Source organism: Hemitrygon akajei, chromosome 7 (assembly GCF_048418815.1).
Source record: "Hemitrygon akajei chromosome 7, sHemAka1.3, whole genome shotgun sequence".
Taxonomy (NCBI): domain Eukaryota; kingdom Metazoa; phylum Chordata; class Chondrichthyes; order Myliobatiformes; family Dasyatidae; genus Hemitrygon; species Hemitrygon akajei.
The window spans coordinates 90969075-90985912 of NC_133130.1; the positions used below are offsets into that span (position 1 = coordinate 90969075).

At 46.6% G+C, this 16838-nt stretch overlaps 1 protein-coding gene across 1 annotated transcript in view; it reads right to left on the reverse strand.

Annotated features, from left to right (window-relative positions):
- Positions 1 to 57: 57 nt before the first annotated feature.
- The window catches only part of LOC140730662 (serine/threonine-protein phosphatase 2A 65 kDa regulatory subunit A beta isoform-like), a 67522-nt gene continuing 50741 nt past the window's right edge, over positions 58 to 16838 (reverse strand). The window contains exons 17-20 of the mRNA XM_073051412.1: positions 16001 to 16155; positions 7004 to 7146; positions 4696 to 4787; positions 58 to 3287 (exon numbers count right to left, since the gene is read on the reverse strand). Of these exons, the coding sequence (XP_072907513.1) occupies positions 3271 to 3287; positions 4696 to 4787; positions 7004 to 7146; positions 16001 to 16155 (407 nt within the window). The 3' untranslated portion in view covers positions 58 to 3270. The remainder of the gene's footprint in view (positions 3288 to 4695; positions 4788 to 7003; positions 7147 to 16000; positions 16156 to 16838) is intronic.

A 16838-nucleotide genomic window follows, 5' to 3' on the forward strand; every position in this document is an offset into this window, starting at 1 on the left:
TATATGTTCATACGAGGAAAATATGCGCTGTGTTTAATATCCAAACGTTACTTAAAATGTTATGATGCTATTGACTTACAAAGGTATAAGTTAGTTATAATTGACATCACTATATTCATGCGAGGAAAATATGTGCTGTGTGTTTAATATTAAATTTGCTTGATAAATCCTTTTAGAAGCAAAATTGAGTGTATTAGCCACTTATAAGTGACTCATAGTTGACTTATCACCTATATTCCGGTCGTGATTAACACCCCCACCACCCCACCCCACCCCCCCCATCGGCCGGTCCGCAAGAATATTGTCAATATTAAACCAGTCCGCGGTGCCCTGCCCTGGGTGGTTTGCTAATGATATCCTGACATAACATTTCCAACAGAGATAAGACTTATTGATGAAGGTTTCTGCATTACCTTCCACCTCCAACTCAGCAAAGTACCAGGGCGTTGTCCCTCTGGTACTTTTTGATCTAGTAAACAAAAATTTTTCAACAGAATATGAAAACGTGAAACTTTTTCTTCAAAGTTGGACACCCAGGAAACTGCAGCTGTTGGGGTGCAAAAGACAAGATGCTGGATGAATTCAGCTGGTCAGACTGTGGAGGGAAATGGACAGTCTATGTTTCAGGCCAAGACACCTGAAGAATGAAAAGTTGCATTTCAATCGTCAATTTGAAGGATTAACAATCAAAACTCTAGACAGTTAACTTTGAAGAAGACTGGTGACATAGAAAAGCTGTGTCTCTTGTGGTAAATTATATTCACCATAGGGAAATCTATGGTAAAATACAACAGAAATGTGTTGGCCGTCAGCTTGTTGCACCTTCAGGGTGATTAAAATAACAAAGTGATGGCCATTTTGCTAACTTCCTTTATAGGTTTTTTTTTTAAAAAGGGTGATGCCTATTTTGCAGCTAGTAAGGAATTAAGAGCATTGTTCTCAGCATGCAAATGTCGTAGGTTTAATGAAACCAGGCTTGAGAGTGGCTCAGTCGTACTGCAGGTAGTGCAGCAGTCCTGTAGCTTCAGCAACCTGTGTCCAATTCTGACCTCTGGTTCTGTTTGAAGACTGCAGTTTATCTCTTGTGACCGCAGATGATCCTGTTTCTCCCACATCGCAAAGTTGTGCTGGTTGCTGGACTACATGGCTACTGTAAACATGTACAAACAAGCTGGATGAACTCAGCAGGTCGGGCAGCATCCGTGGAAATGAGCAGTCAACGTTTCGGGCCGAGACCCTTTGTCAGGACTGCAGAGTGAGGGGGCAGGCGCCCTATAAAGAAGGTGGGGGGAGGGTGGAAGGTGCCAGGTGAAAAACCAATCAGAGGAAAGATCAAGGGCTGGGGGAGGGGATAGGCAGAAAAGGTGAAGAAGGAATGTAAGGAGGAAGTACTGTGTAGTAGGAGGAGGCAGAATCATAAGAGAGGTGATAGGCAGTTGGAAGAGGAGGCAGAGTGAAACTGGGATGGGGGGAGGGAGAGGGAGGGAATTACCGGAAGTTGGAGAATTTGATGTTCGTACCAAAGGGCAGGAGACTACCCAGACGGTATATGAGGTGTTGCTCCTCCAACCTGAGTTTGGCCTCATCATGGCAGTAGAGGAGGCCATGAATGGACATATCCGAATGGGAATGTGAAGCAGAGTTGAAGTGGGTGGCACCCGGGACATCCTGTCTGTTGTGGTGGACGGAGCATAGGTGCTCGACAAAGCGGTCCCCCAATCTTCCTCTCCATACTCATTTGCTAATGTCCCATTTTATGAGGAAGACAATTTATGCTTGTAACCTTGCAACGAACTCAAGAATGAAGGGGCTGACGACAAATACTTCTCGACACCAAACTTACCAGATTTGGCGAGAGAAGAGGCAAAGTCTGAATTCAGAACAGCAAATCCCATAACGAACGTACATGTTCAGTCATATGCCCGTCGACATATTCCCACAGTCAGGGTGCCACTTGCAGTTGAACCCATGGCACAGTATTTAGCACGACGAGATCTCATCACTTCCGGACTATACCAGTTTGATGATAAGCCTGAAAATGACCATGCATGGTATTCCTCATTCTGGCCATTGGCCAGCAGTTGCGGGCAATCTGCTCGTCACTGAGCAGGACTAAATCTCCAACTTGAAGATTCCTGTGAGGTTCTGTCCACTTTTGTCTGTGTTGCAATGTTCATGCTGGACATCACCACACAGCTCCAAGCAAACGGCAGTTACAATGTTTGTCAACAGGAAAGATGAACATGGGCCAACTGCTGTCATTTCCAGGAATCAATATCAGCGAGAGCAAAAGCCTGGACACATCAGTCTAGATTGCAACACGTCCCGTTCTGGCACACTTATCCAGATACCTGTATCTCGTGGTGGAGCATGGACTGCTCGTCACCTTCAGCAGATGCCTGAGTGTACAAGTTCCAGAGATGGCAACCAGCTTTCCGATCGCCTAATGAACAATAAGCGACCTTTCATCACCACTCTTGACCTGACACCAGCTTTCAAACAGCACACAGAAGACAGCTCTCCGATGGTATTTGCCTGATTTCGGTAGGCTATTCAAAAAATATCCACGATGTCCACAGGTCACACAAGGGGTATGTTAAAGTTTGCACTTCATGATAAAATTACCTTATCTTTGAGCTGAGCCAAGATCAGGGGAAGCAGGTGCTCAACAGTTGCGTCCTTGCCCAGGATGGTGGACAAGCCCACAATAACAGAGGCCAGAGCTGACTTCATGTGTTGATTGGTGTCAGAGACAAGTTCCTTAATGTACGGCAAGAAGCGGAAGCATGGGAAGAGATTGCTGCACCTTCAGTGACGATCTGGGCATCGTCGCTGGCCAGTCCTCACCGGAGGAAGTACCAGATGATTGGAAGGGAACAAATGTTATTTCCTTGCTCAAGAGAGAGAGAAGGGATGACCCTGGGAATTATAGACCAGTGAGTTTTACTTCACCGGTGGGCAAATTGTAGGAGAAGATTCTTACAGACAGGATTTACAAGAAGCATAGTCTGATTCGGGAGAGTCAGCATGGCTCTGTGAGGGGCATGTCGTGCCTTGAGCCTGACCCAATCCTTTGAGGATGTGCAAAGCACGATGAAGGATTTTTGGTAAGGCACCTGGTAGGATCACTCAGCATCATGGAAACACCTGGACAAGGAAGACGACATGGACAACTTTGAAGGACTTCTGTTCAACAATAGTAACGATTCATCAAAGCTATACTCACCGCGATCCACCAGCCACATCATGCACAAGGAGTTCAAGTTGTCATTAAAGAAGTCCATTCCCTAAACAGGTTTAAACAAAAAAAGAATGTTGATAAGATAACCCCTCAAATTTCTAGCAGAACATGCCAACGCGACATTTACATTCTAGCTGTCTTCACCTCTCGCTACTTACCCGTATGGTTTGCTAACTCCTTTGAGCCAATGGTGAAGGGGTCACACAGGAAAGACTGGCAACGTGCTCTAATAAACTGCACAAAACTAGATCGTGCCGTGGCAGAAGGCTATACAAAAGATACCCTATCTAAAGTACTTGCATCTAGTATTTTGAATATCCTTGAATTAATTTCTTTGTGCCAATACAATACCAGGACTATGATCCAAGCACCTTAAAACTATGCTCCCCAACGATAGCCATTTCAGTCCTGGGAAAAAGCCTCTGACTATCCACACGATCAATGCCTCTCATCATCTTATACACCTAGGGTGGACAGGATTGGGTTTTATCTGGAGTGCATGAGGCTCAGGGCTTTATGCTTTGGCCCTTGGTAGGGTCACCCATGCCAAACAGGTCAAAGAGTAGAGGGCAAACTAAAGGTGGTCCACTGGTCCTCCAGGTTCAGGGGCTCAGCTCAGGGCTAACAACCCTGACTGGTCAAACAAAACGGTTCCGGAAACAGCAATGAAGAATCTTTCTACCTCTGAGTGCAACGGTATTCCTGGGCTCCACCCAGGATTTGTGTGATTGACAGGAGTGAAAACTGAGGAAGCTCCTGACAAGATGAGGGGGGCCCTGAACACTGCCAGAGATGGAGGGGCTTCATTACTGCCCTAAACACCAGCGGGGCAACAGGATGTACAGACAATGGTAGAGAATTATTGAACGGTAGCACTAGATTTTAACACCCATTCTTAAACCCTAAAAATCACCTAATAGAAACACAGAACTCTTTACTGAGGATTCTACTCAAAACTCTGGATTGGTTCTTAAAATATTCAGCCTACACAAACAGGAGGGCAAGTAAGAGACATAGAGCTGAGCATGAAATTCTCAGCTCTATATCAGGGTTTATAATTCTGAACAATTAGCAAATCCCTCTAACTGGAAACAGTTACAAATATCACAGCACTGTTCCAGCTCTTCGAATAATCCTCTTGCTGGCTCCCAGTTGTACTTTCAGAGTTTTGAATCCATAATTTGTCTTTTATCCCCTTTACTGAACCTGCTGAGGACCGCATGTTTTCCCCCTGACCCTCACTAGTTACACGTGCAGATTACAAGGCACACATCTTTCGTTTAAAGAGCCTTTTCCACCATCAGTGCACCTACAGCAGGAACCCAGCAGACACCCCTCTTGTCTTGTGCTCATCTTCAGAGACCCAGCGACAAACTCTGGGACAATGCAGGCCAGACTGCTTGAAGGGAGAATGCTTATGCTCATACCGAGCCGGGTGCAAAGCTGCAACTTACCAGTCATGGCTTCCTGCGCAAAGTATTTTACATCCATATCTTGGTCCTGACTCAATTTCCCCAATATTGGTTTGACCTCATTCTGTAAAGTGCTGTGATTTAAAAGCAACTTTTAGTACCTGTGACCTTCAAAACAAGACAGCAACGCATTCACTTAAATCCAAAACTACACTGGGTATTACCCAGATTAAAATCTCCTGTTTCTGCCTCTCACGCAGGCTCCCACTATCACAACTGATCGTTTACTGGCCAGATATGGGTAAGAGCTCAACCAGCAGACTACGGTCAGAAACTGCAGCTCAGCTCATTTGGGTTAGTGGATGGAAAAGGAGAATAATTTGGATGCCCCAAGTTTACGCCGTTGAAGAGAGGGGCACTGAATGCATAAACTTCCTTTTAATGCAACCCATCTGCCTGACTTGCCGAGTTCCTCCAGCATTTTGTGTGAGTGTTGAAGTATTTAAGACACTGTTAGACAGGAAATGAATGTGTGGAGAATGGAGGATATCGGCCATGTGCGGGCAAAAGGTGATGGTTTAATTATAAAGTCTGCAGATGTTGGAAATCCAGAGCAACATGTACCAAATGCTGGAGGACCTCAGCAGGTCAGGTAGCACCTATGGAAGTGAATAAACGGTTGATGCTTTGGGCCCAGACCCCTCGTCGGGACTGAAAAGGAAGATTTAGTTTGGCACAACATTGTGTTCTACAGGTTCAATGAGCGAGACATAGGGGTGTGGAGTTAGTGTGGCTAAGTGGGTTTACTATAGCAAGGAGTGATTGTCAGTATAGATGCAGTGGACAAGAGGGCATGTTTCTATACAGTACAACTGACTACTTCCAGAACCCAAGCTTTGCTTGAAACACCCTCCACCTCCCTCAGCCAACTTTTAATCCACGTTGCCAGAAGTTTTAACAATAAGGACCAGCCTCCCGTGCAGGACCCTGTCAAAGGTCTCACTGAAGTCCATGCAGGCGACATATATCGCATGACACACAAACAAAATGGTTTAATTACTGTGCTAGGCTCCCAAAAGGCCACTGGGAGCTGGGGAACAGATATACAGGCAGATACGACCATGCGACACAGGAGCAGAAAGGCCATTCACCCCATCGCGTCTACTCTGCCATTCCATCACAGCCAATTTATTATCCCCCTCAACCCCAATCACAGAAAGACTTAAAAATAGGGTTACTGAGTGGCTGATTTCAACTTCCCCAGTACTGAATGGAATTTCCTGAGCACCAGCAGCTTCAATGGGTCAAAATTGATAACTGCATCTAGGAGGGTTACACCAGACAGTATGCAGACACTCCAAGCTGGAATGGCGACATAATACAGCTTCCAAGGAAATGAGCCAGGCCAGATGATCAAATTTTCAACCATAATTGTAATTCCCTCAGTTTTAAGATAGCTACGGATTAAAACATCCTTGGGAGAAGGTGCTGAGGTGCAGAAGGGCTAATTGTAACAGTATTAGGCAGGAACAGGAGAAGATAAACTGGGCAGCAGCTGCTCGAAGGGAAAGCAACACCTCTGACATGTCGGACCCTTTTAAAGGCCAGCTGACTGGAGTTCCTCAGGCAGCGTGGGTAATGAGAGAGTACGCAAGGTCAATCTTACAAAAAGGAATTTTACGCCTGGCTTGGGAAAGCTGTAGTACAATGAAGTCCTTGGAATACAAAGGCAGCGGAGAGACCTTAAACAAGGAAGTCGGACGGTAGAAATGGGCCACTAAATATTCCTGGCAAGGATGTCCTTTTCTCTTTAAAAAAAAACAGGGAGAAGGCAGGCGAGTGGGGTTGAGGGGTATTAATAGAATGGCCGTGCAGTATCGATGGGCCGAATGGCCTATTTCTGCTCCTGTGTCTTATGGTCTTAATCTCTGGACAATGAAGAAGATCGTTTAAAGATCCAGGCCAAGTAGGAAAGTGAAGCAAATACCCAAGGGGGTTGAGGGAAAGGCCTGATGGTTACATTTGCACCCCTCCCCCACGCAGTACATGGAATGAGCTGCCAGAAGAACTGGTTGAGGCAGGTACGTGGGCAGGAAAGGTTTAGTCAGGGGTTCACAACCATTTTGGTGCCATGGACCATTAAGCCAGGGGTCCGTGAACCCCAGGTTCAGAACCTCGGACGACGGGACTGACAGAGACGGGAGGTCTTGGCCGGAATGGACCTGTGGGGACAAAAGACGGTGCGACGCTATTGCTAAATGCCACCACAGCGGCGTCTCAACTTCCGTTCCAAACCGGAGATGAAACATTCTCCACAGGCCGCGTTATAAGCCCCAACTCAAAAACTTACTCGGCATCCAAAACCGGTCCTATTTTCTTCAACGTTTTAGCCACGTTGAAGCGAATATTTGCCACCTTATCGCCTGCCATCTGGAGAACCATCGGTAGCATGTGCCTTGTGGTGATTTCTTGGCCACAGGGTTCAGACAACACCTAAAAAAAAAGCAGAAAATGCAAACGTTCATTCACAGCCCCGACCTTCACTAAGCAAGACTGAAGAAAAGATCACCGATCTGATTTGTGCGATGCTCAGAACGTATCTTGCTCCATGATAAAAAGGCACAGTCCACGCTGGCACCAATGATAATCAGCAAGGAGAGAGATGAGGTCCTGCAAAGGAGATTTACAGGTCAACAGAAAATTGTAAAGATGAAGTGGTGGTATATTGTAATCGCTGGACTACCCTTTCTGCCACGTACTAGCGAGTTTAGAAACAGGAAGGCAGGACGGCTGAAATGTCTAGACAAGGAGTGGGTGCCGTGCAGACAGCATTAGGTGTTTGCATCACTGGGATCCCTCCCATGGCAAGGTGACCCGAGCCAAGAGGGGACCAACACTATAAGACGCAAGAGCAGAATTAGGCTATCGAGTCAAATATGATGGCAGAATATAGCATTAATATAGCATTTACTAAGGAGAAGGATATTGAATTCTGTAAGGTAAGGGAAACAAGTAGGGAAGTTATGGAAACTATGACGATTAAAGAGGAGGAAGTACTGGTGCTTTTAAGGAGTATAAAAGTGGATAAATCTCTGGGTCCTGACAGGATATTCCCTAGGACCTTGAGGGAAGTTAGTGTAGAAATAGAAGAGGCTCTGACAGAAATATTTCAAATGTCATTAGAAAAAGCGATGGTGCCGAAGGATTGGCGTATTGCTCATGTGGTTCCATTGTTTAAAAGGGGTTCTAAGAGTAAACCTAGCAATTATAGGCCTGTCAGTTTGACGTCAGTGGTGGGTAAATTAATGGAAAGTATTCTTAGAGATGGTATATATAATTATCTGGATAGACAGAGTCTGATTAGAAACAGTCAACATGGATTTGTGTGTGGAAGGTCATGTTTGACAAATCTTATTAAATTTTTTGACGAGGTTATGAGGAACGTTGACAAGGGTAAAGCAGTGGATGTTGTCTATATGGACTTCAGTAAGGCCTTTGACAAGGTTCCGCACAGAAGGTTAGTTAGGAAGGTTCAATCGTTAGGTATTAATATTGAAGTAGTAAAATGCATTCAACAGTGGCTGGATGGGAGATGCCAGAGAGTAGTGGTGGATAACTGTTTGTCAGGTTGGAGGCCAGTGACTAGTGGTGTGCCTCAGGGATCTGTATTCGCTCCAATGTTGTATGTCATATACATTAATGATCTGGATGATGGGGTGGTAAATTGGATTAGTAAGTATGCAGATTATACAAAGGTTGTGGGTAATGAAGTAGGTTTTCAAAGCTTGCAGAGAGATTTAGGCCAGTTAGAAGAGTGGGCTGAACGATGGCAGATAGAGTTTAATGCTGATAAGTGTGAAGTGCTACATTTTGGTAGGAATAATCCAAATAGGACATACATGGTAAATGGTAGGGCATTGAAGAATGCAGTAGAACAGAGTGATCTAGGAATAATGGTGCATAGTTCCCTGAAGGTGGAATCTCATGTGGATAGGGTGGTGAAGAAAGCTTTTGGTATGCTGGCCTTTATAAATCACAGCACTGAGTATAGGAGTTGGGATGTGATGTTAAAATTGTACAATGCATTGATAAGGCCAAATTTGGAGTATTGTGTACAGTTCTGGTCACCGAATTATAGGAAAGATATCAACAAAATAGAGTACAGAGAAGATTTACTAGAATGTTACCTGGGTTTCAGCACCTAAGTTACAGGGAAAGGCTGAACAAGTTAAGTCTTTATTCTTTGGAGCGTCGAAGGTTGAGGGGGGACTTGATAGAGGTATTTAAAATAATGAGGGGGATAGATAGAGTTGACGTGGATAGGCTTTTTCCATTGAGAGTAGGGGAGATTCAAACAAGAGGACATGAGTTGAGAGTTAGGGGGCAAAAGTTTAAGGGCAACAAGAGGGGGAATTTCTTTACTCAGAGAGTGGTAGCTGTGTGAAATGAGTTTCCAGTAGAAGTGATAGAGGCAGGTTCGATATTGTCATTTAAAGTAAAATGGGATAGGTATATGGACAGGAAAGGAATGGAGGGTTATGGGCTGAGTGCGGGCCAGTGGGACTAGGTGAGTGTAAGCGTCGGCATGGACTGGAAGGGCCGAGATGGCCTGTTTCCATGCTGTAATTGTTATATGGTTATATATTAATGTAGGTCAAATATGATGGCAGAATATAGCATTAATAGTAAGACTCTTGGCAGTGTGCAAGATCAGAGGGATCTTGCGGTCTGAGTCCATAAGACGCTCAAAGCTGCTATACAGGTTGACTCCGTGGTTAAGGCGCCATATGGTGCATTAGCCTTCATCAATCATGGGATTGAATTTAAGAGCAGAGAGGTAATGTTACGGCTACATAGGACCCTGGTCAGACCCCACTTGGAGTACTGTGCTCAATTCTGGTCACCTCACTACAGGAAGGATGTGGATACCATAGAAAGGGTGCAGAGGAGATTTACAAGGATGTTGCCTGGATTGGGGAGCATGCCTTATGAGAATAGGTTGAGTGAACTCGGCCTTTTCTCCTTGGAGCGATGGAGAATGAGAAGTGACCTGATAGAGGTGTAGAAAATGATGAGAGGCTTTGATCATGTGGATAGTCAGAGGCTTTTTTCCCAGGGCTGAAATGGTTGCCACAAGAGGGCACAGGTTTAAGGTGCTGGGAGAAGGTACAGAGGAGATGTCAGGGGTAAGTTTTTTTACTCAGAGCGGTGAGTGCGTGGAATGGGCTGCCAGCATCAATGGTGGAGGCGGATACAATAGGGTATTTTAAGAGACTTTTGGATAGGTACATGGAGCATAAAAAAATAGAGGGCTATGGGTAAGCCGAGGTAGTTCTAAAGTAAGGACATGTTCGACACAGCTTTGTGGGCTGAAGGGCCTGTATTGTGCTGTAGGTTTTCTGTGTTTCTATGAGTCCCCTCTACTATCCCATCATGGCTCATTTATTTTTCCGCTCAACCCCATTCTCCTACCCTCTCCTGTAATCTTTCACGCCTTTAACTAATCACGAATCTATCAACTTCCACTTTAAATATACTCAATGACTTGGCCTCCAAAGCCATCTGTGGCAATGAATTCCACAGATTCACCACCCCCTGGCTAAAGAAATTCCTCCTCACCTCTGCTGTAAAGGGACGTCCTTCTATTCTGAGGCTGTGCCCTCTGGTCGCAGACTCTTGCACTATTGGACACCGCCTCTGTGCGTCCATTTTATCCATACCCTTGCTCAAGCACTTTGGGAGAGTTTAAGCTAGTGAGGCATCAGGGGTGGGACAGAGAACACTCATGTAGTGGTGGTTGAGTCAGAATTCTACGTCAGACTAACTAAACAAGCAGGGCCAGTGGGCAGAGCAGACAGAAATGGGTGGGGAATCACGAGAGGGCTGGGAGGTTTAATCGCGTCTGTTTTTGAACATAGAAATTCACAGCACATTACAGGCCTTTCAGCCCACAATGTTGTGCCGACCACGTAACCTACTCTAGAAACTGCTTAGAATTTCCCCAGCGCCTGGCCCTCTAGTTTTCTAAGCTCCATGTACCTAACAGGCTCTTAAAAGACCCCATTGTATCCGCTTCCACCAATGCCACTGGCAGTGCATTCCATGCACCTACCACTCTCTGTGTGAACAACTTACCCCTGGCATCCCCTTGTACCTACTTCCAAGCAACTTAAAAATATGCCCCCTCATTCTAGCCATTTCAGCCTTGGGAAAAAGCCTCTGACTATCCACACAATCAATGCCTCTCATTATTTTGTACACCTCTATCAGGTCACCTCTCATCCTCCGTCGCTCCAAGGAGAGAAAAGGCCAAGTTCACTCAACCTATTCTCATCCAGGCTTCATGCTTGTAAATCTCCTCGGCACTCTCTCTGTAGTGAGCAGAACTGAACACAGTACCCCAAGTGGAGTCTGACTGAGGTCTTATATAGCTGTAACATTACCTCACAGCTTTTGAACTGAATCCCACAGTTGATGAAGGCCAACACACCATGCACCCCTTCTTAACAACACTGTCAACCTGCGCAGTGGCTTTGAGTGGACATGGACCCCAAGATCTCTCAGATCCTCCACACTGCTGAGCGTCTTACCATTTATATTATATTCTGGTTTTAAGAGAACTCAGGTGAGCTGGCCAGTGATCAGTACAGGGATTATACTCCTGTAAGTATAGAAACATGGTTGACGATGGGCTGGACTAGCAGCACAATGTGCTGGGTTATGGATGCTTCAGGGACAGGGGGAAGGCTTTGAGTGGAGGGAGACCATTCCAAGTGACTGCTGATGCTGGAATCTCGAGCGACAAACAAGCTGAAATGAGTAGATTTGTGGGAGGAAAGCGGACTGGATCAAAACCCTGCATCGGGACTGTGGGGGGAGGGCGAGATGGCCAGTATACAGTGGAATAGTGAGTCTGAGGTGACTGGTGCACCGATGGCAGGAGAGGACCGAAGGCGGAGCAGAGGCAGTGGCAGGCGGAGGACGACGGGGGCGGGTAAGAGGGAATAACATTGAGAGGGAGATGGAACCAGGTAGGGAGAGCGTGAAGGTGGGGACTGACAGCAGGAACAAGGGCTGGACTCTGATAAATAACGGAGGTGGTCACAGGTTCGGGGAGAAACCAGACAGGAGAGAGAAGCGAGGGTGCGCATGGGGTGAGGGGTGGAAGAATGGGCCTGGGCCTTTCCTATCAACGTAACTGTACCCACCTCTAGAGATTTCTCTTTCAGCTCCACTCATATGCCCACTTGTGAAAATCTTGCTCTTTACGTCCCTTTTAAGCATCTTTCTCTCTCACTTTTAACCTCGGGGGCTTTAGACACCCCGCCCCCACCAACGATGCGGGGGTGGGGGGGAGAGTCTAGTAAATCAGGGGATAGAATTCAAGAGTGCAAGGTAATGTTGCAGCTCTACAAAACTCTGGTCAGACCATGCTGGCGTCCAGTTCTGGTAGCCTTGTCATAGGAAGCATGGAGAAGATCTAGAGGGGACGCAGAGGAGACTTGCTGCCTGCGTTACAGAGCATGTCTTACGAGGAAAGGTTGAGTGAGTTGGGGCTTTATCTCTTTGGAGTGAAGGAGGATGAGAGGTGTGGATAGAGTGGAAGATGATAAGAGGTATAGATAGAGTGGACAGCCAGAGACCTTTTCCCAGGGTAGAATACTAGAGGCATAATTTTAAGGTGATTGGAGGAAGCTATAGAGGTATGATTTTTATTACACACACACACACACACACACACACACACACACACACACACACACACACACACACACACACACACACACACACACACACACACACACACACACACACACACACACACACACACACACACACACACACACACACACACACACACACACACAGTGTGTGGGTATGTGGAATGCCCCACAAAGGCGTGATGGTAGAGGCAGATACATTAGGACATCTAACAAACTCTTACATAGGCACACAGATGATAGAAAAATGGAGGGCTACGTAGGAGGGAAGGGTTAGATTGATCTCAGAGTAGGTTAAAAGATCAGCACAGCACTGTACTGTGCTTTTAACATTCTATGTTCTGGGTACAATTCTTCTGCCTAGTTTGCCAACTAATCAGGGCACCATCATTAGCACAAACACCGCAAAACAAAGCTCACATATTTATGTCGTCTGCTAAACTTCTAGTCACATCCAAATCATTTACAGGAGAGTTCCAGTGCAGATTCCTGTGGTACACCACGGGGTAACCACAAAAGCAACACCCCACCAACAGCTGATCACCAAATCAACTTTGAACCCAATTTGTGAAGTTGTTTTGGATCCCTTGGTCTCTTACTCCTTTGGGGATCTTGTCGAAGGATTTACTGAAGTCCCCGTAGATTACACCAACTGCACTAGTACATTGGTAACTCCGAAAAACTCAAGTTGGCTAACAGAATCTCCCCTTGCACGCTGACCATTTCTGATGAAGCTCTGCCCAAGTGCAGATGAACCCTGTCCCTTGGGACCTTTTACAACAACCTTTCTACCACTGATGTTAGATTCACAGCTCTGTAGTTACCAGTTGCTGCCTTCGTCGAAGAAAGGTACCGTACCGCTGGGCTCCAGTTACCTAGCACCTGTTCTGTGACAATTGAGGATTTTAAACTACTAGGATCCTTGGAACACACACAAAATGCAGGCAGAACTCTGAAGGCCAGGCAGCATCTATGGAAAAGAGTACAGCTGACATTTCCAGCCGAGACCCTTTGGTAGGACTGGAGAATAAAGATGAGTAGATTTTAAAGGAGGGGGGTGAGTGGAGGAAGAAATACAAGGTGATAGGTGAAACCGGGAGGGGAAGGGGATGAAGTAAAGAGCTGAGCAGATATCACAGAGTGAGAGAAGGTTTCACTAACTCCCGTTGAAGGGAAGCAGACATCACTGAGGGGGAGCAGTGAGAGATTCGTCTTCTTGCAGGCAGCCATAAAGAAATACAATAGAATCCATGGAAAAGGATTCCCACGCAGCGAAGACTGTCAGACACGCAATGTGCACAAAAAGACAAATCGTGCAAAAAATAGTAAACAAGTAAGCCAAAGAACATGAACCACAGAGTCATTGAAATTAAGTCCACAGCCAGGGAGCCACTTCAGATCTGTAACTGGTCCAGGGCCCCGATGGCTGCAGGCCACAGCCAGGGAGCCACTTCAGATCTGTAGCTGGTCCAGGGCCCCGATGGCTGCAGGCCACAGCCAGGGAGCCACTTCAGATCTGTAGCTGGTCCAGGGCCCCGATGGCTGCAGGCCACAGCCAGGGAGCCACTTCCGATCTGTAGCTGGTCCAGGGCCCCGATGGCTGCAGGCCACAGCCAGGGAGTCAGTTCAGTAGCTGGTCCAGGGCCCCGATGGCTGCAGGCCACAGCCAGGGAGTCAGTTCAGTAGCTGGTCCAGGGCCCCGATGGCTGCAGGCCACAGCCAGGGAGTCAGTTCAGATCTGTAGCTGGTCCAGGGCCCCGACGGCTTCAGGCCACAGCCAGGGAGTCAGTTCAGATCTGTAGCTGGTCCAGGGCCCCGACGGCTTCAGGCCACAACCAGGGAGTCAGTTCAGATCTGTAGCTGGTCCAGGGCCCTGATGGCTGCAGGCCACAGCCAGGGAGTCAGTTCAGATCTGTAACTGGTCCAGGGCCCCGATGGCTTCAGGCCACAGCCAGGGAGTCAGTTCAGATCTGTAGCTGGTCCAGGGCCCCGATGGCTGCAGGCCACAGCCAGGGAGTCAGTTCAGATCTATAGCTGGTCCAGGGCCCTGATGGCTGCAGGCCACAGCCAGGGAATCAGTTCAGATCTGTAACTGGTCCAGGGCCCCGACGGCTTCAGGCCACAGCCAGGGAGTCAGTTCAGATCTGTAGCTGGTCCAGGGCCCCGATGGCTGCAGGCCACAGCCAGGGAGTCAGTTCAGATCTATAGCTGGTCCAGGGCCCCGACGGCTTCAGGCCACAACCAGGGAGTCAGTTCAGATCTGTAACTGGTCCAGGGCCCCGATGGCTGCAGGCCACAGCCAGGGAGTCAGTTCAGATCTGTAGCTGGTCCAGGGCCCCAATGGCTGCAGGCCACAGGAAGGGAGTCAGTTCAGATCTGTAGCTGGTCCAGGGCCCCGATGGCTGCAGGCCACAGGAAGGGAGTCAGTTCAGTGTGGAGGTAAGACTTCATGGAGAAGTGAGTCTTTCGCCCTTGACTCTTTAAATTTTTTAACCTGGCTTGGTGCTTAAATCCACTCAACACCGGTTCATTTCCCACTCTCAGGCCACTTCAATACAACCTGAAGTCCTCTCCAGCAATGGCTGCAGTGGCCACACCTGCATTCTTGAAGAGTCCAGCTTGCCAAATCCTTGAGGATACTGCAAAAACGTCAGGTCGTGCAGACCTCTTGACACCCTCCAGAACCTATGGAGCTCCACTTTAAAAAAACCCAATGACTTGGCCTCCATCACCGCCTGTGGCGATGAATTCCATAGACTCACCACCCTCTGGCTAAAGAAATTCTTCATCTTCGCTGTAGACGGATATCACTCTATTCCAAAGGCTGTGCCCTCTGGTCCTAGACTCCTCCAATATATAAACCATCCTTTCCATATCCACTCTATCTAAGCATTTCGACTGAATCTCCCCCTCACCTTGTCCAAACTCCAGCAAGGCCCAGGCCCATCAAATAAAACCAGGGGAAGAAGTCAACTCTGCAACTTGCAAAACTGAATACTGTGGGGTCCTTTAAGTACACTTGCAAATTGAAACTAGTTGCGTCAAAAAACTTAAAATTCCCTCAGCCAGATAATATATAATGTCCATTTCAGGGTATTCAGATCTCTGAGCAAAAGACAGAGCCATAGTCCACTGCAGCGCAGAAACAGACCCTTGTGAAATAAAACTTGAAAGCTGTAAGCCATCAGGTGGGTCAACAGGTCATTAGATCAGTTGTCTTTCAGCTAACACCATCAGTCAATTTCCACAGGGATGGTTAGGAACACTGCTACACAAAATCATAACAAGTCTAGCCCTCAAGTCAATTTTTACTCCAGACACCTTGCAGATTAAACATGAAACACCTCAGCAAATAATGCAAGCACAGAACCTCGTATCAAGCAGATGTCGATATTGGAAGGATCAGCTTGGGCAAAGTTGAGAAATTAAATGAAGAATTAAGTGTTGTTAGTTGATTTTTTACAGAATCTAAACATTCACAAAGAACAAAGAACATTTTAAACAAATCCATAATATTTTTGTTAAATACTTTATTCTTAAGCGTGTGTTCTAACTGTATGTTTTAGTCATGAAATATTTTAGCAGCTTGTGAAGTTTAATGGAAGTATTGTCAAAGCTATACTCACGTTAATGCAGAACAGGATGGTCATTCTGTGATGGTAGTTGGGCGCACTGGCCATGGCAAGTATTTTCGGCACAATGGTGGATTCTGCCCAGTCTTTGCCAAACTTCTCCACCAACTTGGCCAAGTTGATGGTCGCGGCCTCGCGAATAGCGTATACTACAAGACAGCATTCACAGGTCAAGAAATGATCTGATCTAATTGCCGTTACTACTTGATTTTCAAATAAGTAGCTTGCTGATAAAATACAAAGTTTAAAGAAAAATCAGCCCGATCGGTTTTGGGAAATTACTTGCACAGGGAAGGAATCCTCATCTGCCATTCATTTATAAAAATGATAAGGAGTGTGAATATTGATTGCAAACAGTTGCAAGTATAAACTACATCTTGACTAACGACAGTACAGAAGCTTCAAAGCTCCCATTTTAATGGCTGAGAGACATTACGATGGGTGACATACAGGGTATTCCTGAGTGGCCCAAGTCTTAGGAGAGGCTTCTGGCATCAATTAAATACCACAGCTCGCTTACACCAAGAGAATGAAGAAAACTATCATTTACAAAAAACACAGGACCTGCGCGATGTTGCCTTAAAGCCAGCTTGAGTACTTCATAGCTTTGACTGCCAGGCAGGAAGCAAACCAGGGAGGCAGTGCAGAAGTAACATGCGGCTTCTGGAGATGCAGGCAGGGTTAAGAACTCATATGTAGAGGGGGGAAAAAGGAGTGGGTGAGCTGGCATGAGATCACGTTGGGAGATAAACAGCTGTATCTGTGTATTTCTGCCACTCTGTTGAGTGTCTCCAGAATTGTCAGTTACGATTTCAGATTCCCAGCTCCGCTG